General features: G+C 46.1%; 1 protein-coding gene across 5 annotated transcripts in view; it reads right to left on the bottom strand.

The window, feature by feature from the left end:
• KIF5A (kinesin family member 5A) overlaps positions 1–18,812 on the bottom strand; it is a 37,986-nt gene extending 19,174 nt beyond the window's left edge. For 3 of the 5 annotated variants that reach the window (XM_037996880.2, XM_073020891.1, XM_073020892.1), the window contains exons 1-8: positions 18,406–18,812; positions 4,974–5,061; positions 4,807–4,880; positions 4,283–4,387; positions 3,984–4,032; positions 3,520–3,575; positions 1,123–1,210; positions 716–840 (exon numbers count right to left, since the gene is read on the bottom strand). In XM_037996880.2, coding sequence (XP_037852808.1) covers positions 716–840; positions 1,123–1,210; positions 3,520–3,575; positions 3,984–4,032; positions 4,283–4,387; positions 4,807–4,880; positions 4,974–5,061; positions 18,406–18,534 — 714 coding nt within the window. In that variant the 5' untranslated portion in view covers positions 18,535–18,812. The remainder of the gene's footprint in view (positions 1–715; positions 841–1,122; positions 1,211–3,519; positions 3,576–3,983; positions 4,033–4,282; positions 4,388–4,806; positions 4,881–4,973; positions 5,062–18,405) is intronic. The other 2 variants (XM_037996879.2, XM_037996881.2) reach the window with 1 other exon arrangement.
• Positions 18,813–21,079: the final 2,267 nt, after the last annotated feature.

Below are 21,079 nucleotides of genomic sequence, written 5' to 3'. Positions count from 1 at the left end.
GATGATGACAGTGTTCTAGAATTGGATAGCGTAATGGTTGTACAACCTTGGGAACATACTACAAACAACTGAATTGCACTTTAAAATGGTGAACTTTATGGTATGTGAATTATATCCCAATACAAATCATTTTTTAGTTAAAAAACAGCTGGCCGGACACAGTGGCTCATGCCTGTAGTCCCAGTACTTTGGGAAGCCGAGGCAGGCAGATCATGAGGTCAGGAGTTCGAGACCAGCCTAGCCAACATGGTGAAACCCCATCTCTACTAAAAATACAAAAATTAGCCAGGCTTGGTGGTGGGAGCCTATAATCCCAGCTACTTGGGAGACTGAGGCAGGAGAATCACTTGGACCTGGGAGGCGGGGGTTGCAGTGAGCGGAGAGTGTGCCACTGCACTCCTCCAGCCTAGGTGACGGAGCAAGAATCCGTCTCAAAAAAAAAAAAAAAGAGCCAAGGACCAGCCTGGCCAACATAGTGAAATCTCATTTCTACTAAAGATACAAAAAATTAGCCAGGCATGGTGGCGGGCACCTGTAATCCCAGCTACTTGGGAGGCTGAGGCAGGAGAATCACTTGAACCCAGAAGGCGGAGGTTGCAGTGAGCCGAGATGGTGCCACTGCAATCCAGCCTGGGCGACAGTGAGACTCTGTCTCAAAAAAAAAAAAGAAAAGAACCAAGGCTTCCACCCGCCCCATATCCACAGGACCCCCTACCTTCTCACTCCCTGCCAGGTCCACCAGATACAGCTTCCCACTGAGCTTCTGCTCCGTTTCCATGTTCTCCTGCTTGATGTTGATGAGGAAGATGCTGTGGCTCCGAGAGCTATGCTCATTCATGTCTGCAAGAGCAAGGGAGAAACAGGAACTGCACCACTCTGCAGAACTGAGGTCCTCAGCTCCAGGCTTCCACTGACCCCAGCACCGCCCACCCAGAGAGAAGGCACCCACCAGAACTAGCCCTGCTGCCACATCTCCCAGGCAGCAGGGTCCTACAGACAAAGGGTCCTCCTCCTCTGTGGGGCACAGTGTTTCCTTGCTCACTTTTGAGTCCCTCCACCCCAAAGAACACAGAACACAGGTGGATCCTCAGACTCGAGAGATCCCCTTGTCTCCTCACTCACTGGTAACAGCCACATGACGATTTGATTTCCCTTCATCAATCACATCCAGAATCTCCTCCGGGCTGGACACAAAGCGTTCAGTACAACCCTGTGGGGGACAAATGGACAGTGACCCATACGCTTTGTTTTTTAAGTTTGTATTTATTTATTTATTTTTATTATTATTTTTTTTTCCTTTTGAGATGGAGCTCTGTTGCCCAGGCTGGAGTGCAGTGTCAAGATCTCGGCTCACTGCAACCTCCACCTCCCAGGTTCAAGTGATTCTCCTGCCTCAGTCTCCCAAGAAGCTGGGATTACAGGCGCCTACCACCACACCCAGCTACTTTTTGTATTTTTTTTTTTTTTTTTTTTTTTGAGACGGAGTCTCGCTGTGTCACCCAGGCTGGAGTGCAGTGGTGCGATCTCAGCTCACTGTAAGCTCCGCCTCCCGGGTTTACGCCATTCTCCTGCCTCAGCCTCCGAGTAGCTGGGACTACAGGCGCCCGCCACCTCGCCCGGCTAGTTTTTTGTATTTTTTAGTAGAGACGGGGTTTCACTATGTTAGCCAGGATGGTCTCGATCTCCTGACCTCGTGATCCACCCGCTTCGGCCTCCCAAAGTGCTGGGATTACAGGCTTGAGCCACCGCGCCCAGCCACTTTTTGTATTTTTAGTAAGATGGTGTTTTACCATGTTGGTCAGGCTGGTCTCAAAGTCCTGACATCGTGATCCGCCTGCCTTGGCCTCCGAAAGTACTGGGATTACAGGTGTACGCCACCGCGCCCAACTTTGTATTTATTTTTATCTTGTGTATTTACTACTTTTTTGAAACAGCGGTGGGCACAGTGGCTCACGCCCGTAATCCCAGCACTTTGGGAGGCCAAGGCGGGTGGATAACCTGAGGTCAGGATTTCGTGACCAGCCTGGCCAACATGGCAAAATCCCGTCTCTACTAAAAATACAAAATTAGCCAGACTTGGTGGCACATGCCTGTAATTCCAGCTACTCAGAAGGCTGAGGCAGGAGAATTGCTTGAACCCAGGAGGCTGAGGTTGCAGTGAGCCAAGATCAGGCGCCATTGTACCCCAGCCTGGGCAACGAGAGAGAAATTCTGTCTCAAAAAAAAAAAAGAAAAAGAAAAAAGAAAACAGTGTTGCAGTGGCTCATGCCTGTAATCCCAGCACACTGGGAGGCTGAGGTGGGCAGATCACCTGAGGTCAGGAGTTCGAGACCAGCCTGGCCAACATGGTGAAACCCCGTCTCTACTAAAAATACTAAAATTAGCCAGACGTGGTGGCACATGCTTGTAGTCTCAGCTACTCGGGAGCCTGAGGCAGGAGAATCACTTGAACCCGGGATGGGGAGGTTGTAGTGACCCTAGATCGAGCCACTGTATTCCAGCCTGGGCAACAGAGCAAGACTCTGTCTCAAAAAAAAAAAAAAATTAAATTAAATAAGAGACAGGGTCTTGCTATGTTGGCTAGGCTGATCTTGAACTCCTCAAGTGATCTTCCCACCTCGGCCTCCTAAAGTGTTGGGATTACAGGCATGAGCCACAGCCCCCAGGCACGTCTTCCACTAAACTTTGATTTGCAAATTAAACTGCATGCACACTGACCAATGACCTTTCAAGTCAGTATCTTTTCTTTTCTTCTTCTTTTTTTTTTTTTTTTTTTTTTTGAGACAGAGTCTTGCTCTTTCGTCCAGGCTGGAGTGCAGTGGCCGGATCTCAGCTCACTGCAAGCTCCGCCTCCCGGGTTCACGCCATTCTCCTGCCTCAGCCTCCCGAGTAGCTGGGACTACAGGCGCCCGCCACCTCGCCTGGCTAGTTTTTTGTATTTTTTAGTAGAGACGGGGTTTCACCATGTTAGCCAGGATGGTCTTGATCTCCTGACCTTGTGATCCGCCCACCTCGGCCTCCCAAAGTGCTGGGATTACAGGCTTGAGCCACCGCGCCCGGCTCTTCTTCTTTTTTTTAAAGACAGGTTCTCACTCTGTCACCCAGGCTGGAGTGCAGTGGTGCAATCTCGGCTCACCGCAACCTCTGCCTCCCAGGTTCAAGAGATTCTCCTGCCTCGGTGTCCCAAGTAGCTGGGATTACATGCGTGAGCCACCACGCCCAGTTAATTTTTTGTATTTTTAGTAGAAACGGGGTTTCACTATATTGGCCAGGCTGGTCTCGAACTCCTGGCCTCAAGTGATCCACCCACCTCAGCCTCCCAAAGTGCTGGGATTACAGGCGTGAGCCACCATGCCCAGCCAAGACAGTTTCTGATCCCCTAGACTCTCCCTGGCCCCTAGACACATCTCATTCCTCCAGGATATCCACTCTCCAACTTCAGAGTCACTGACCTATGATCCTCCCCAATCCACACTCTCAATACACTGGACCACACAGGTGCCCCACACCCACTCTCACCTTGACAAATGGCACACGGTTCTTGTCCTCGTGCACAGACAGATTTGTCTTGGTCACTAAATCAAAAGAATGCAGGGTGAGAGCAAGACTAGTACTTCCACCGCCCCCACCTGCACCTTGCAGTCGGCTCAGATGGTGGTTTTCTTCTCTGTGCTAAAGGAAGACTCTTCCTGTGAAGCCTAAACTCCCTGCATGAGCTGAAGGCTCAGTTCCTCCTCCTTCTCCTTAGGGCTCCTGCACCCCAGCCCCAGATCCTCTTAAACTGTTTATATGTAGTCCTGGGCTCCTAAGTCCATCTCCTGACCTTCTCAGTTTTTGGTAATTCTGGCGAATGGAGCCAAAGGACTTGGGTGCTGTGTGCCCTCTGCATCTCTTGTCAATTGGTACCTAATTCCATGTGCAGTATGAGCTCTCTTTTCTCCACCCTCCTCACACACCTTCATCCACTGGGGCAAAACACTCACCATCCAGAAGGTCACGAATTTTGTCCAGGTAAATTTCAAAGTAAGAAACCTGGTTAAGAAGAAAGAAGGAATGTGAAGTAAAGAGGGCCTATCTTAAATCTGGTTCAGGAATACCACACTAATGTGACCTGCTCAAACAGTGGTGGTGGGAGGAAAAGAACAGAAGAGAACATCTTGACAAAGAACTGTGGTAACCGGAAAGGGAGTCAAGTTGGGGAGCCCAGGCTCTTCAGTGGGTTTATTTTAGATCTTCCCCTCCCAGTCCCTATCTGAATGCCCAGCTGTCGTGCCCTGGTCACCTTGATGTGGAACTCAAGGTTCTCATCCATGGAGTAGATGTGGTTGAAGATGTCTCGGGCAATTCGAGGAATGATTCCCATCAGCTGGGGGTCGTGCAGCTTTCCCTGGCGAGTGAAGGCATTTGAGAGTGAAGCTGGGGCTCAGGGATATTGAGACAACTCAGATATATGCAGGTGAACACCAAGGCAAGAGTCAATAAGAAGAACATCCTAAGTTAGGAGATGGTCACCACCATGTCTGCCTTTTAGAGGAGCAAGGAGGTAACTGAGTAGCCCTTTGGACTTCCATTGCTTTTCCAGATCCAAAGAAGACTGGAGTAGTGGAAAGGATGATCCACTGCAGTGGGCTGAAGGGATTCCATTACACTTCCCCTAATGTTGCCCTTCAGTTCATCCTCTGTACCCATCTATCTGCCTCTGGATCAGGCAATCCTTGATTCCTAGATCTTCTCCCACTGAGATTCCCTGATCTTAACACTCATTAACACTCCTAGCCCCTCAACCACCAGAGCTAAAACCCTCACCTCCATGGTATGTGTTTTCCCTGAGGATGTCTGTCCATAAGCAAAAATGGTGCCATTGTAGCCAGCAAGGACATCTGGAAGAGACAGTAGAGAAAGAGTACTGGTGGAGATAAGTCGGGTAGGAAATGGGGTGCTGAGAAGAGACATTCTAAAAAGAAATCTATTACCTTTGACAATCTGCATGGCACATGCATGATAAACTTGCTCCTGAGTCGTGTTTGGGGGGAATACACGGTCAAAAACATATGGCTTCCCCTGGAATGAAAATAAAAGATATCAGACATCAGCAGGCAGGATATGAGGGAAAAGAAATACCACAACCTCCTTCCAGCAGCTGAGAAAGGCACCCTTTTCTTCAATGCCCCTAATGAACAGAAATGTGGGAGAATGGCCGGTTGGGGTGGCTCACACCTGTAATTCCAGCATTTTAAGAGGCTTAGGAGGGCAGATCACGAGGTCAGGAGTTCAAGACCAGCCTGGCCAATACGGTGAAACCCCGTCTCTACTAAAAATACAAAAATTAGCCGGGCGTGGTGGCAGGTGCCTGTAGTCCCAGCTACTCGGGAGGCAGAGACAGGAGAATGGCATGAAACCAGGAGGCAGAGCTTGCAGGGAGCTGAGATTGCGCCACTGCACTCCAGCCTAGTGACAGAGTGAGATTCTATCTCAAAAAACAAAAACAAAAACAAAGAAAAGAAATGTGGGAGAATAAGAGAAACTAAAGGTACTGATGCCAGGAGTTGTGTCTGTGGTAGAGGAGTATTGCACAGTGAGATTGTGTTAGGGGATCTTAGTTGTGGTATGATGATTGAGCACTCCACTACCCCAAACTCCTCCCTGGGAAATCAGATGAAGAAAGACAATAGGGCCACAGGAGATGAAAAGTGAAGAACAATTCATTAACACTAAAAAGTATCTCAAGCTAGAAATATCTTCCTCAACAGATCCACATACCCTGATATGGAAAGATCTTCAGATGCACTAAATGAAAGATGCAAAGTTAGTGACATATATGTACAGCATGTTCCCTACCATGTAAATGAAATTCAGTCTACACTGAGAGCCTCTGTGGAAACATTAACACAAGCTCTCTCTCTTTGTGAAAGGAATATATGCAATCAGATATGTGGGTCTCCCTTTAAGAACAGAACAAGTTTTAATTTGGGCCGGGTGTGGTGGCTCACGCCTGTAATCCCAACACTTTGGGAGGCCGAGGCAGGCGGATCACCTGAGGTCAGGAGTTCGAGACCAGCCTGGCCAACATGCTGAAATCCCATCTCTACTAAAAATACAAAAATTAGCCAGGTGTGGTGGTAGGCACCTGTAATCCCAGCTACTCAGGAGGCTGAGGCAGGAGAATCTCTTGAACCCGGGAGGTGGAGGTTGCAGTGAGCCAAGATCGCATCATTGCACTCCAACCTGGGGGACAACAGCAAGACTTCATCTCAAAAAAAAAAAAAAAGAAAAAAGAAAAAAAAAGAAAGAACTGTAAAGCAAATCATTCAGATCTACAAATCTTTGTTGAATTCAGGAATATGTTGTATATCACGTGTGCTAATAAGAATGATAAAGATACAAAATACAACTTAGGGAGCTAACCAACGAATATATTTGATGGCTAATCACATTAGCGGTAAATCTCTAGGAAGAGTAAATGAGACAATGCTTGTTCTCTATCATAGGTGACTGACTTGTCAAATTGTTTTATTACAGAGTCCATCTTTATCCAACCGAAATGTAAACCTCAAGATCTACAGACACCAGAGTTTGGGAGATATGTTTTAACTAATTAAGGAAAGTTATAAACCATGGCTAGAGCTGGAGATGTGGCTCTAGGTATAGCAATAACATTGCATGAGTATATACAGAATTTTTTTTCTAGAAGGAATTATACAAAAGTGTTAACAGTGGTTACTTTGAGGAGAGAAACTGAGAGAAAGGCTTTTATTTTTCATTTTGCATCCTGCATGGTTTACATTTTTAAACTATGTACAAGCATTATATTTTTTAAAAGTTTTAATGGCAAAGAAGAGATAATTGTGTATTCTTTTATTCTTTATATTTCTTTATATAAAAGAAAACTAATAAATGTTTTTTTTTTTTTTTTTGAGACGGAGTCTCGCTCTGTCGCCCAGGCTGGAGTGTAGTGGCCGGATCTCAGCTCACTGCAAGCTCCGCCTCCCGGGTTTATGCCATTCTCCTGCCTCAGCCTCCCGAGTAGCTGGGACTACAGGCGCCCGCCACCTCGCCCGGCTAGTTTTTTTTTGTATTTTTTAGTAGAGACGGGGTTTCACCATGTTCGCCAGGATGGTCTCGATCTCCTGACCTCGTGATCCGCCCGTCTCGGCCTCCCAAAGTGCTGGGATTACAGGCTTGAGCCACCGTGCCCGGCCTATGTTTTTTATATTTAAAAAATTAAATTAAATCTGGCTTATAGAAAAAAATCCTACCTAAAATATTCATCTAGTCTCTCTGTGGTGAAAGCCTCTGAAACCTAAGAAACAGAATCCACTAAGGAAAAGAAGTTAGAAAAGTGCTCTCTGTAAAGTACCAACAGATAGAACCTTTCTGGAGGACCATTCTATTAAATATTTAAATGTCCATACTGTTCACAGTCTGTACCAGGATTCCAGTGCTAAAATTTCCTTTTACAAAACACTTGCTGGGCTGGGCACGGTGACTCATGCCTATAATCCCAGCATTTTGGGAGGCTGAGGCAGGCAGATCACTTGACGTCAGGAGTTTAAGACCAGCCTGGGCAGCATGGTGAAACCCCATCTCTACAAAAAATACAAAAATTATCTGGGTGTGGTGGTGCACGCCTGTAATTCCAGCTACTCGGGAGGCTGAGGTGGGAGAATTACCTAAGCTCAAAAGGCAGAGGTTGCAGTGAGCCAAGACCAGCCACTGCACTCCAGCCTGGGCGACAGAGAGACACCCTGCATCAAACAAACAAACAAACAAACAAACAAACAAACAAAAAATCTCTATTTTTTAATTTTATTTTCTTTTTCTTGAGTCAGGTTCTCATCTGTCATGCAGGCTGGAGTACAGTGGCGAAATCACAGCTCACTGCAGCCTCAACCTCCCGGGCCCAAGCAATCCTCCCAAGTAGCTGGGACCACAGGCACATGCCACTATACCTGCCTAATTTTGTTTATTTTTTGTAGAGGCAGGGTCTCACCATGTTGCCCGGGCTGGTCTCAAACTCCTGGGCTCAAGCAATCCACCCACCTCTGCCTCCCAAAGCGCTAGGATTGCAAGCGTGAGCCACTATGCCCTGCCTTAAAAACTCTCATAAATTAGTAACAAAAAGACAAAAACTAAACAGAAAAAGGTGAACAAGAACTAGAAACAAGCAACAGAAGAAGAAATATAAATGTTCAGTAACTATGAAGATGTTCAACATTTTCCAAGAAAAGAAACTGTAATGGTAAAATCTCTTTTCACGTCTCAAACTGGAAAACAAAATTTGCATTGTAATACCTAGTGTAGATGTGGGTTCAAAAAAATGAGAACTTTCATTATTTTCTGGTTGGTGAGTACATCCATATAACAATTCAAAAATGCATATTCAAAAGACTTAAATTTTACATATCTATTGATCCAGAAACTCTACTTCTAAGAATTGGTATCATGGAAATCAAGATTTCGCTACAAGGGTGTTTATCATCACATTGCTTATAATAATGAGAAATTACTTAAAGGAGTAACATTTAGGAGACTGGTTAACCTAAGGAGTGGATTAAATTATAGCATATACATATATTTTATTCCTCACTGTTATTTAAAATAATGCCATAACTAGCTGGGCATGGTGGCTCATGCTTGTAATCCCAGCACTTGCAGATTACTTGAGGCCAGGAGTTCGAGACTAGCCTGGCCAACATGGTGAAACCCTGTCTCTACTAAAAATACAAAAATTAGCCACGCATAGTGGTGCATGCCTGTTATCTCACCTACTTGGGAGTCTGAGGCACAAGAATCGCTTGAACCCAGGAGGCAGAGGTTGCAGTGAGCTGAGATTACGCCACCGCACTCCAGCCTGAGCAACTGAGACTTTGTCTCAAAAATAAAATAAAATAAATATATCATAATAGAATATTAATAAATAGAATGTCAATATATCTCAAAAACATGTTGAAAGAATCTAAACACAAAAGAGCACATACTGTATTACTCCCTTTATATGAAGTTCAAGAATGGACAGAACTTACCTGTAGCACTAGAAGTCAAAATAGTAGCTACCTGCTATTGTAATGACAACATACACGTGGTATTGACAGGAAGAGGATATGAAGGAGCTTTCAGGAGTGACAGAAATATTCTAGATCTTGATCTGTGTAGTGGTTACATAGGTGTCTACATATGTTATAAAATTCATCAAGCTGTTTGCCTAAGATCTGTACACTGTATGTAAATTATATCACTATTATAAATTATAACATCATAAAATGATGTTATAGTGGCTCTTAAACATTAATTAAAACATATTAATTAATGCTCGACCTCACTGTTAATAAGCAAAATGCATACTAAAACTATGAAGCACCATTTTTACCTATGAAAGTGGCCAAAATAAAATAGACAACACATTATACTAGTGACAATGTGAGTAAATAGACATTCACACATACTGCTGAGGGTACATAGAAATTGGAGCCAACTCTATGAAAGGCAATTTGGAAATAGCCTCACATTTTTAAATGCATATGCCTTATCACCTCCGCTTCTAAAAAATTATCCTGTAGACATACTGCACATATGCAAAAAATATTTATACAAGGTCATTCAACTGTTTGTGATAGCAGATGATTAGAACAACCCTTAACGTCCACCAACAGAGGCCTGGTTAAATAATGGCCTATCCCTACAACAAATTATACAGTTGAATGAGATAGCTCATGTGAGGTGTAATCCCAGCCCTTTGGGAGGTCGAGGCTGGAGGATCCTTGAGACCAGGAGTTAGAGACCAGCCTGGGCAACATAGGGAGACCCTGCCTCTACAAAAATTTTTTTTTAAAAAGCCAGGCATGGTGGCATGGGCCTTGTGGTCCCAGCTACTAAGAAGGCTGAAGCAGGATGATGGCCTGAGCCTCGAAGGTGGAGGCTGCAGTGAGCCATGACTGTACCACTGCACTCCAGCCTGAGCAACAGAGCCCTGTCTTGAAAAAAAAAAAAAACAAAAAAAAACAAAAACCAAAAAAGAATGAGATAAATCTTTATGTGCTGATAAGGAAGGATCTCCAAGACTCAGTGTTTTGTCTTGGGGTTGTTTGTTTGTTTTTTGTTTTTGTTTTTTGAGACAGAGTCTTGCTCTGTCGCCCAAGCTGGAGTGCAGTGGCACAATCTCAGCTCACTGCAATCTCTGCCTCCTGGGCTCAAGCAATTCTCCTGCCTCAGCCTCCAGAGTAGCTGGGATTACAGGCACCTTCCACCACACCCAGCTAATTTCTGTATTTTTAGTAGAGATGGGGTTTCGCCATGTTGGCCAGGCTGGTCTCGAACTCCTGACCTCAGGTGATCTGCCCGCCTTGGCCTCCAAAAGTGCTGAGACTACAGGGGTAAGCCACCACACCTGGCCTAACTTTTGTATTTTTAGTAGAGATGAGGTTTTACCATGTTGGCCAAGATGGTCTCCATCTCCTGACCTCGTGATCCGTCCGCCTTAGCCTCCCAAACTGCTGGGATTATAGGTGTGAGCCACCGCGCCCAGCTGGAATTTTTGTATTTTTAGTTGAGATGGGGTTTCACCATGTTGGCCAGGCTGGTCTCGAACTCCTGACCTCAAGTGATCCGCCTGCCTCGGCCTCAAAGTGCTTGGATTACAGGCATGAGCCACCACGCCCAGGCTGTTTTTGTTTTTAAAGGTGCAGAATGGATGTATAATATGCTACTATTTGTGTAAAAAAAGGTATGCATGTATATATGTATTTGCTTATAAATGTATAGTAGGTTTTTGGATAGATTCACAAGAAGTTGCCTTCTGAAAGGGGAACTGTGTGGCTGGAAAAGAGGGGTAAGAAAGAGAAGGAAACAATACAAACCTTTTCATATCCTTTGCATTTTGTCACATGTGCAGGTAAGACATCCGAAAGTTAAATTAAAAATTGTAAAATATAGCCAGGCATAGTGGCACATGCCTATAATCCTAGATACTCAGGAGGCTGAGGTGAGAGGTTTGCTTGAACCCAGAAGGCGGAGGTTGCAGTGAGCCGAGATCACACCACTGCACACTCCAGCCTGAGTGACAGCATGAGACGCCATCTCAAAAAAAAAATTGTAAAATAATAAAGTTATGTAAAAATATTTAACAATGGCAAAATAGTAATAATATTTTGTTAGAGAGAAAAGGTTACAAAACTATATATAGTTTATGATATAATCTTATTAAAATCAACACATGTATATATGCAGGGAAAAACACTGGCAAAATACATCAAATTATTATTAATAACAGTGCTTTTTTGGGGTGGTAAGATATTGGGTGATTTTTAGCTTCTTCTGCATCCTTTTCTTTGTCTTTAACTTTGTTAACAATTAAAATGTATTAGTGTTGTAATTACATTTTTTTTTTCTTTTTTTTTTGAGACGGAGTCTTGTTCAGTCGCCCAGGCTGGAGTGCGGTGGCGCGATCTCGGCTCACTGCAAGCTCTGCCTCCTGGGTTCAGGCCATTCTCCTGCCTCAGCCTCCCGAGTAGCTGGGACTACAGGCGCCCGCCACTACGCCCGGCTAATTTTTTTGTATTTTTAGTAGAGACGGGGTTTCACCAGGTTAGCCAGGATAGTCTGGATATCCTGACCTCGTGATCCACCCATCTCGGCCTCCCAAAGTGCTGGGATTACAGGCGTGAGCCACCGCGCCCGGCCGTAATTACATTATTTTTAATATTATTAAAGAAAAATCTACCTTAATTTTGAATTGTGATTAATTCTTGAATTATAATCTACCTCAATGTTTCTCCCACCCAGTGGCCAAGAAATAGAAATAAGCAAAATATGTCTATTTCAGGCCAATACCTCTCATCTCTTTTGTTTTTTAATTTCCTTTTTCCTTTATTATATGACATACACTTACTGACTTCATAGTAGCATTTAAGTATTGTTAACTTTATGTAATAGCATTTGATTTGGGGATTGGTGCATTTCCGGTTGTACGAAGGATAGTTGTATTATATTAGGTGTATTATGACCTTATTATTGTCCTTATTTGAAGATTTGTATGATCTCAGGAGATGTGTATGGGTTCAAGTTGACAAGGGGTGGACTTGTGATGTTTAATACTGAGTGTCAACTTGATTGGACTGAATGATGCAAAGTATTGACCTGGGTGTGTCTGTGAGGGTGTTGCCAAAGGAGATTAACATATGAGTCAGTGCAGTGGGAAAGGCAGACCCACCCTTAACCTGGGTGGGCATAATTTAATCAGCTGCCAGTGCAGCCAGAATATAAAACAGGCAGAAAAATGTGAAAAGATGAGACTGGCTTTCTCATCTCTTTTTCCACCAACAATCTTTATCCATGCTTCATGAAGCCAGGCATCCAGCCAAAGGGGATTAAATGTAACTCTCAAGCCAACCTTGCCCCTCCCCTCCCCCCACAAACATAGGCACCAACACACCAACCACCCCACCCCAGCCCCCACACACACTCCCTCAAAATATTCCCAGTTACAGGATTCTAGAAGGCTCCACAGATGCATTAAAATGGAGAGCGCTCTCCAAATGCTGAAGCCAATTATAGCCCCTTTTCATCAGGAACCCCTTTACATCAGTCTAGGCTGGGAAGAAAGAAAAGAGCAGAGAGGGAAGAAGGGAGAGGTTCTCAGATTTGTGAGTCTAAAAGATACCCAAGAGCTAAAAATTGGTGCATTTAGTAATCTCCTGAACAGGGAAAGCCACGTGACAAGAGATATGATTTCAGGAGTTCTGGGAAGGCCTGCTACCTACTTCTCTATTCTTGGCTGGGCTCTAAAATTCCAAGCCTAGCTCTTTATTTCTTTAAGACTTTTTTATTCCTTTTAAAATGTAAATGTCTTTTTTCTTTTTTTTTTCTTTTTTTTTTTTTTGAGATGGAGTTTCGCTCTTTCACCCAGGCTGGAGTACAGCGGCATGATCTTGGCTCACTGCAATCTTGGCCTCCCAGGTTCAAGTGATTCTCCTGCCTCAGCCTTCCAAGTAGCTGGGATTACAGGCACCCACCACCACACCCGGCTAATTTTTGTATTTTCAGTATAGACAGGGTTTCACCATGTTGGCCATGCTGGTCTCGAACTCCTGACCTCGTTATCTGCCCGCCTCAGTCTCCCAAAGTGCTGGGATTACAGGCGTGAGCCACCGTGTCCAGCCCATTTCTTTTTTTAATATTTATTTATTTATTTATTTTTGAGATAGAGTCTTGCTCCATTGCCCAGGCTGGAGTGCAGTGGCGAAATCTCGGCTCACTGCAACCTCTGCCTCCCAGGTTCAAGCAATTCTCCTGTATCAGCCTCCTGAGTAGTTGGGTTTATAGGTGCCTGCCACCACGCCCAGCTAAGTTTTGTACATTTCTTTTGATTTTCTATTGATTATACTCAGGATGAATTAATTTTGTCTGTTTTTTTTTTTTTTTTAATTACTGCTCCTTGTACAGCAGGGCTAACCCATGGGCAGTGTGCCCAAAGTAAACTGATCTTTTCATGAAAATAACTAGACTAGTGGTCTTCCACTTTTCCTGCCTGTAGACATGGGAAGCACCACCATTATTTACAGATCTTATAACACACAATTACTCTGAACCAGACTGTAGTATGTTGTGGGAGGTTTCTTATCAGAATCTGGGGGAGTATATAGATAGTTAGCAAAAGCCATATCTGATATTCCTCTCCGCTGCCTCTGCCCGGGCCACTCCATGGACTGTGGATCACAACCTTGATCCAGATTTTCCTGAAGGCAGGGATTCCCTTTAAATCCCCAACACCAAACACAGTCCCTGGCCTATAGGATGCTGATGTAGTTTGGATGTTTGTCCCCCCAAAATCTCATGTTGACATTTGATCCCCAATGCTGGAGGCAGGGCATGGTGGGAAGTGCTTGGCTCAAGGAGGTAAATCCCTAATGAGTGGCTTGGTGCCTTCCCCATGGTAATGAGTGAGTTCTCGCTCTATGAGTTCATGTGAGAGCTGGCTGTTAAAAAGAGCTTGGCGCCTCTTGCTTTCCCTCTTGTTTCCTCTCTTACCATGTGACTCCTGCTCCCTCTTTGCCTCCCACCATGATTGGAAGCTTCCCGAGGCCCTCACCAGAGCAGATGCTGGTGCCATGCTTCTTGCACAGCCTGCAGAACTGTTAGCCCAAATATACCTCTTTTCTTTATAAATTACCCAGCCTGGGATATTCCTTTATAGCACCATATAGAGGACTATGACAGATGCACTTCATAAATATTTGTTGAATAAACATAGATATTGACAAAGAAGGGAGCAAGAAGATACTTGGGATCTGGAGGTTTGGATGAAACAATTAGTAAAAAGGAAAAGTATTACCCACTTCCCAATTTTGTCAAAGCTAGCTTGTGGGGAGACAGCATATAAAATAGTGATAATATCTAACTCTTATTGACGGTTTACTGTTTGTCTGCCGTGTTACAAAGCAGTTTCTAGGCATTATCTCATTTAATGTTCACAGTAATCCTAGGACATAGATACTGTTATTATTCCCACTTTATAGATGATGAAACAGGCTCAAAGAGGTCAGGTAGCTTCCCCACAGTCGCATGGCTGAGAAATGGTAGAGCACAGTTTCAAATTCAAGCAATCTGATTCCAGACAAATCGATCCAAAGAACTGAAATGCCAACACTGTGTCAGAGCCTTATCAAGGCTTTTCCTTCCCCTCCTCCATATCTCCCCTCCTCACATTTGGGCATTTTTCCAAGTATTTCCAGACAGAACTAAAGCCTTTCATCACTCCCTTTTTCCAACCTCAATCCCATTTTCAGAAGTATGTAATTCTCCCATCCACCCTCCCTACCTGTAGGTAATCGAAGACTCCATGAGTTGTTAATGAGAAATAGTCACAGAGTCTCTCCTCCTCTTAGGAATGTCCCCGAGATCCAATCTCTCTCCCACCCCCAGCAGTCAAAGTGTTCCTTATAGCCTTCTCTGAAGGGCCTCTCTTCAGAGTCCCACAGTCCAGGGTTCTTTGTTCTCCTTTAATCACACTTGGAGCCTCCCTAATGTCTCCTCTTCCATTTGTGTATCCCAGTACCTTTCTGTACTTTTCTACCATGTGTGCTGACTAAAGCTAATTGGGGCTGGGGGTTTAAGATCAGGGGTCCAAAGATGACCAACCTGTTCAACCCTCAGTAAAGCACTTGGTATAAGCTGAACTTCAAGTGCCAGGCCTGATTTCCATAGTGACACCCGTGGGGATTGTTGCCATGGTAATACTGGAAAGACACTGGCCACTGTGAACGTTACCTCTCGTCTCCATTTTTCTTTATGAGACTCCTCCAAAGCAAGGGAGAGCCCTGCTCTCCACTTCAAATATCAAATCCCAGGCCACCCCAAACAGTACTGATTCTGCTCCAATAACCCTGCAGGTCCCAACCTAGCTTTGCCAAGTGAGGTACACAATGGTCCTAGCTTCTTGCATTAAGAACCCACTTAACCATCGGGAGACCTGAGGGAGGTAGCTGTGTACACTTGAATGAAGGGGAAAGAGAAAGAGTGTGTGTATACATATGTGTTTCTTCACTGTCATCCCTCCCACATCTGGTACACATGCATCCACCCAGACAGCAGGCATTGGGACACTGCTGAGAAAGACCAAAGCAGAGGAAGACAGAGAGACACTTAAATGGGTCTGGTGAAAAAGTCACACTGGATTCTGAGTGTGCAAAAGCAAAACAAGATGGGCACCACACATAGACAGTGACCCAGACACCCTTCTACTATGACTCAGGCCATTTACTTTGGCTAAGCCCCATCCCCCAGGTTCCTGGAAGAAGTCAGAGGAGTAGGGGAGAAAAAAGGCACACAGAGCTGTCTCTCCAGCTTATTCTCCTACCCTCTAACAAGCAGAACAAAGCCCATGAACAGAAGGGACTCTGAAGCTCAGCGTTAGCCGCAGTGCTGCAGAGGCGAAGGGGAGAGCAGTCACAGGAAGGAGTAGGGGCTGCACTGGGAAAGATTATCTCTCCCACCTTCACTCTTTCCGAACCTTCCCAGACATCCTGAAGCAGCCTCCTCCATTAATTCCTAAGCCAGCTCCCAACCCGGTGGGCTCCAAAGAGAGCTAGAGGAGAAAAGAGAAAAAGGAGTAGGAGTTTCCTTCCCTTATTGGGACCCTCAAGGGTCTCCTAAAAATCATGCCCCCTGTAGCCCTCATTCCCTAAATGATGAATGAATATTAAGTCTGAAAAAGCAAACTCCAAAGATGTTGCCTGAGACAAAATGGCCCCCCATAAGCATTTATCTTCAAGTGAGAGACTGACAGGGAGGGCTAGGGTGAGGGAAGATACAAGCGAATGAGACAAAGATACAGCCCCACAGATACCAGGCAAAACAGACAAGGAAGATCCAGCAGTGGAGCTGAGATGGAATCTGAATTGGCAGGGGGCCTTGGGCTTCTTTTCATCTCTCCTCCTTGCCCACCTCCCACTGTGTGTCTCTCCTGTTTAGCTGGGCTAACAACAGATCGACACCACACCCCTCTTCCCAACATCACCCCCTGCCCCATCTCACTACACCAGGATGGCCCAGAGAGCCTAAAGGAGATGGTTCAGACCTACTGGAAAAACCTTCCAGAGCATGGAAATAGGGCCTAAAAGTTTTGCCCCCCATCATCACCCCCACCCTGTTTGTCAGCCTTTATGTCTCAAGGGGATCTTAAGCTCCAACTCTCACAACTAATGCTGGCTCTCCAGGACACTCTGAGAGGGGTCCTCCCGAGTTGATCCAGGAGTTGTTTGGTGGTTGTTTTGTTTTGTTTTGTTTTGTTTTGTTTTTAGCCCAGTCAGACTGAACAGTCTGCAGGGCCAGAGAGGTCCCTGAAGCAAAAAGAAACAGAGGCCCTCTCCATGTGACAAATACACACACACACACACACACAGAGAGAGAGAGAGAGAGAGAGAAAGAGAGAGAGAGAGAGAGAGACAAAAGCATCCATTTGAGTTAACAGTGTGGGTAAGGGTGCAAGGTGGTGACAGACTGGGGCCCTTGGAGACTAGTAAGCAGGTCTCCCCCGAGGCATGTTTATTCAAAGTCCCATTCTCACTGACTCAGAAGGCCCAGGCTTCGTCCCCTTCTTTCTTTCATTCCTTTAACAAGCATGTTTCCAGGTGCTCTGTGCCAAGCACTGTGGATAAAGATACATAAGAAGCACCTCTGACCTTGACTGCCCTCGTACATGCCCCTCCCTTCTCAAGCTAGTTTTCGTTTCCTGGCGCAGCACCAGGACTCAACCCCAGGTCTTTTCTCCCCACACACAGCCTGAAGTCCCTACCAACCTCAGGGGGAGTGGGCAAGGCCTAGAATTTCCCTTTGGGCCATTACAGATAAAGGTGCAGAACAGAAACCTGGCTAGGCAATGTGATAGAAGAGATGGGAGGTTTGCAGTCACAGATTTAGGTTCAGATCCATGGATTAATAGCATGACCTTGAGAAAGTTATTCAAGTTCTTTGGGCCTCAATTTCTGCATCTGTAAAATGGAAATATTGATACTACTTTCGAATGCTGTGTCAGGGGTTAAATAATATACATAGAGTAACAGGCCCACTGTAAATATTAGTTCCCTTAAGATATCCTCCTTGGGTAGGGCTGTCATGATGAGGTAGAGCTGGACGGCTACTTTCTCTTGGATCCTCAAGAGAAAGGATGAATAAGCAAGTACTTACTAGGATCTCAGGGTTTGGGCATTTTTCTTTCAGGGGGGCAGCTGGGGAATCTGAAACCCTCTTCCTACTGTAACTGGGAACGAAAGGCAGATCTGACCTTAGGATTCCAGAGGCTCCCCCCAAGATTGGGTGTGGCATCAATGATTTCTTTCCCGGTAAACCCTGCATCAGACCTGTTCCCCCCAACACACACACAAAAATCCAGGCTATAACTACTTTAGGGAATGATGGAAGGGTTGGTCTTAGAGCCCACTTCCATCCACACTCTGCAGAGACCCTGGGCTGCTCACCTCCCATCTAGTCCACCCAAAAGTCTTCCCCCTTACCTTCTTGGGAGGTGAGGGTAGAGATCTGAGCCAATAACAAAGGGAAGATGCGCTTTCTCTTGGTGGTGGGGGGGGGGGAGGGTGGAGAAGGGGAAAACATCAGAAAAACATGGAACTGGTTCTAACGGGTGGAGACGCTGCAGACAGCAGCAAAGGGGAGTTGAGTCTCCCGAAGGTAGGAAAGCAGCCCCCTGCCACTCTGCAGAGACTCAGCCGCTGGCCTGGTCAGGCCACACCCAGCCATCCTGATGCAGGGGAGAGGAGGGGCTGCGGGGAAGAGGATGAAGGATGAGCGGCGGGGAGCGGGCGCAGAGGGACCGGCAGAGACTAAGGTTCTGCGCGAGGCGGGGAGATTTAGCCACCCGCCCCCTCCCCGAATTCCCTCCTGGGCGACACTCACCCCAATAACGACGCTGTCGTCCCCTTGGAAAATGGGGATGAACTTGTCTCCCCGCAGAATCTCAGCCTGGTTTAGCGGCCGGAATCGGCAGAGCACCTTGATGCTACATTCGTTGTTGGTCTCCGCCATGGTGGTCGCCGGCGTGGAGCTGGAACACTTCTTGGGCTGCAGGGGTGGTGTGTGCTCCAGAGGAGAGGGCTCTCAGCTAAGGCTGAGGCGGAGGACAGGTGCTCAGTCTCTGGGGGCAGAGTTGAGGGCGCCCGGGCGAAGCCTGGGGAGCAGGGCCGGGGCGCGCTCTCTCTCTCCTGCGGCAGCGGGATGCGGGAGACCTGGGCGTCTGGTCCTCTCCGGCGCTCTGCCTCTCCGCCCCTCGCGCTGCAGCGCCGCGCTGCGGGCCTGGGCGGGGCCGCGATGGAGGAGCGGGGGCGGGGCTCCCTCAGCTGGGGAGGCTGGCTCGACGTCGACCCCCGAAGGCTGGAACCTCACTGCTCCTCTGCTTCCTCCCCCATCCCTAACGTTCGGAGATAACCTTGCCCTCCACCCTTCCCCACCCAACTCACTGCATCCCACCCCTATACCCTCGATCTGTTTGTCCCTCCCTCAGACTCCACCCCCTGGAAGGGATAAGGAGACCCAGGTGGGCCTGTCACCTGTGTAGCGAAAAGGGTCAAACAGATCTCCCACTCCCTTTATTCCAGGGCATCCCCCAACCCGTCACTAGCCTCTCTCCAAACTGGGATCACATTTCTCATTCACCCCCTACGCCCCTCCCATGCCCCACACGCACGGAAGCTGGACTCCCAACCCACTCAGCTTTCTGGGGGATCGCTGCCTGTACTCCTATGGAGGTGGGTGTCAGGGAGGAGTGTCATGGGAGGTTCTGGCTACTCCCTTCCCCTTCCACATCCAAAGGTGCACTCTACTGTCTCCCCAACGTACACAGCAGGTCCCCAGTTTCAGGGAAGATAAACTCCCATTCTGGGTTATGGGAATTCAAAAGCAGACGCAATACTTATTTTTGTGTCCTAGGTTGAGGATGGGATGATGATGGGTAGGAAACATTTTTGCAAGAGAAAGGGAGTCAGAAAGCAGTGAAGGGGGGGCAATGATGGGGATGGGGAAGGCCAGAGAGACTTTGAAGTCTAAGGCAAACACCTGCATTTGGGTTTCAGGCAAATTCAGGTACCTATGGGAGTGTGTGTTTCCCGTCTCAGTAACCATTGGAGGATAGAGTCCCAATACTTCAGCCCCCTTCCCTGGCCAAAAAAAGAAAAAAAAAGGTGTGGGGGAAGAAGAACGAAAGAAATGCCAAGCCCCAGAGATTCCTTGTCCTTTCTCCCTTTGGGTCAGACTCCTGCTGCAGCCCCTGGAAAGAACCACCCAGAAGCTGGCCAAATTGATTTTTCTCCACGTCACAGGCCTCTGCTAGCCAACAGAGAGTTGGACTGCAGGAGTTGAGGTTCTAGGCAAAGGGGAAGGGCAGGGTGGATGGGAGAAGGAGGAGGAAAGGAAAGTTCAGCTCAGCAATTGTCTCATGAGTGGTTAAGGTCACTTAGACACTATGGGACAAAAGCAAGAGGCTGATAGCCTGGCCAGACAAGACGTAACTACTCAGAACTCAGGGGGCTTCCCACGTTGGGGCTACACCTCTAACCCACCTTGAATCTTAAGGGAACTGAAAGAAAAGAGTCCAACATAATGAATGGGATAGGAAAGCGGTAGGACTATGGAGAAAGGGATAGAGGCTTGGGGAGGAGCCAGGAGAAAGAAAGACAATGAGTTCCGAATTCAGGAACTCTCTAGTCACTTGGTTTGGCACAATTTCTAAGTGTTGCAGCATCCTGCAAGCTCAGGAAACATCCTGGGAAACATCCCATCCTTGGGTCCCCAGGGCCTCCAAGGTGGCATCTTTAGTAAAGGGGTTTCAAAATGCCAGTCCATGGAGGGTCACTGGTCAGAGACAAAAGTTCACTGAGTATGCCCTCACCTCCAAAAGAACAATGGTGAGTTGTTGTTGTTGTTGTTGTTGTTTTTTAATATAAAGCTGGATTTGATAAGTTTCAAAAGATTATCTTTTATTCTGAGTGTGTCCTTCCTGCTTTTCTACTAAGTAATGATTGTGACAGTAAACAGTAGGTTTTCTGTTTGTAATATACTTACTTGATAAGAAAGTAAATCTTCAAGGTTTGTAGTTGTTTTAATTTTATTGAACGATGAAATTTAAAAGTCTGAGAACGGGAGGTAAGAATGGTGAATAGGTACAAAAAATTAGAAAGTATAATAAGACCTACTATTTCATGGCACAATAGGGTGACTATAGTCAAGAATAACTCAATTGTACATTTTTAAATAACTTGAGTGTAATCGGATTATTTGTAACTTAAAGGATAAATGCTTGAGAGGATGGATACCCTCTTCTCCGTGATGTGCTCATTTCACATTGCATGCCTGTATCAAAATATCTCATGTGTCCCATAAATACATACACCTACTGTGTACCCACTCAATTGAAAAAATTGAAAAATAAATAAAAGTCTGAGAACTATTAACAAAGCGGTTAAGAACACAGAGAGTGTTCAGACAGACATGGAGACACCACTTATCTATTTATGAACTTCAGATAAGATTGCCAGATTTGAAAAACAGAAAACAAAAACAGGATGCCCAGTTAAAG

The sequence above is a fragment of the Chlorocebus sabaeus genome, chromosome 11, assembly GCF_047675955.1.
Source record: "Chlorocebus sabaeus isolate Y175 chromosome 11, mChlSab1.0.hap1, whole genome shotgun sequence".
Taxonomy (NCBI): domain Eukaryota; kingdom Metazoa; phylum Chordata; class Mammalia; order Primates; family Cercopithecidae; genus Chlorocebus; species Chlorocebus sabaeus.
Note: the sequence above shows the minus strand (reverse complement) of the source record. Positions and strands in the feature narration are given on the sequence as shown.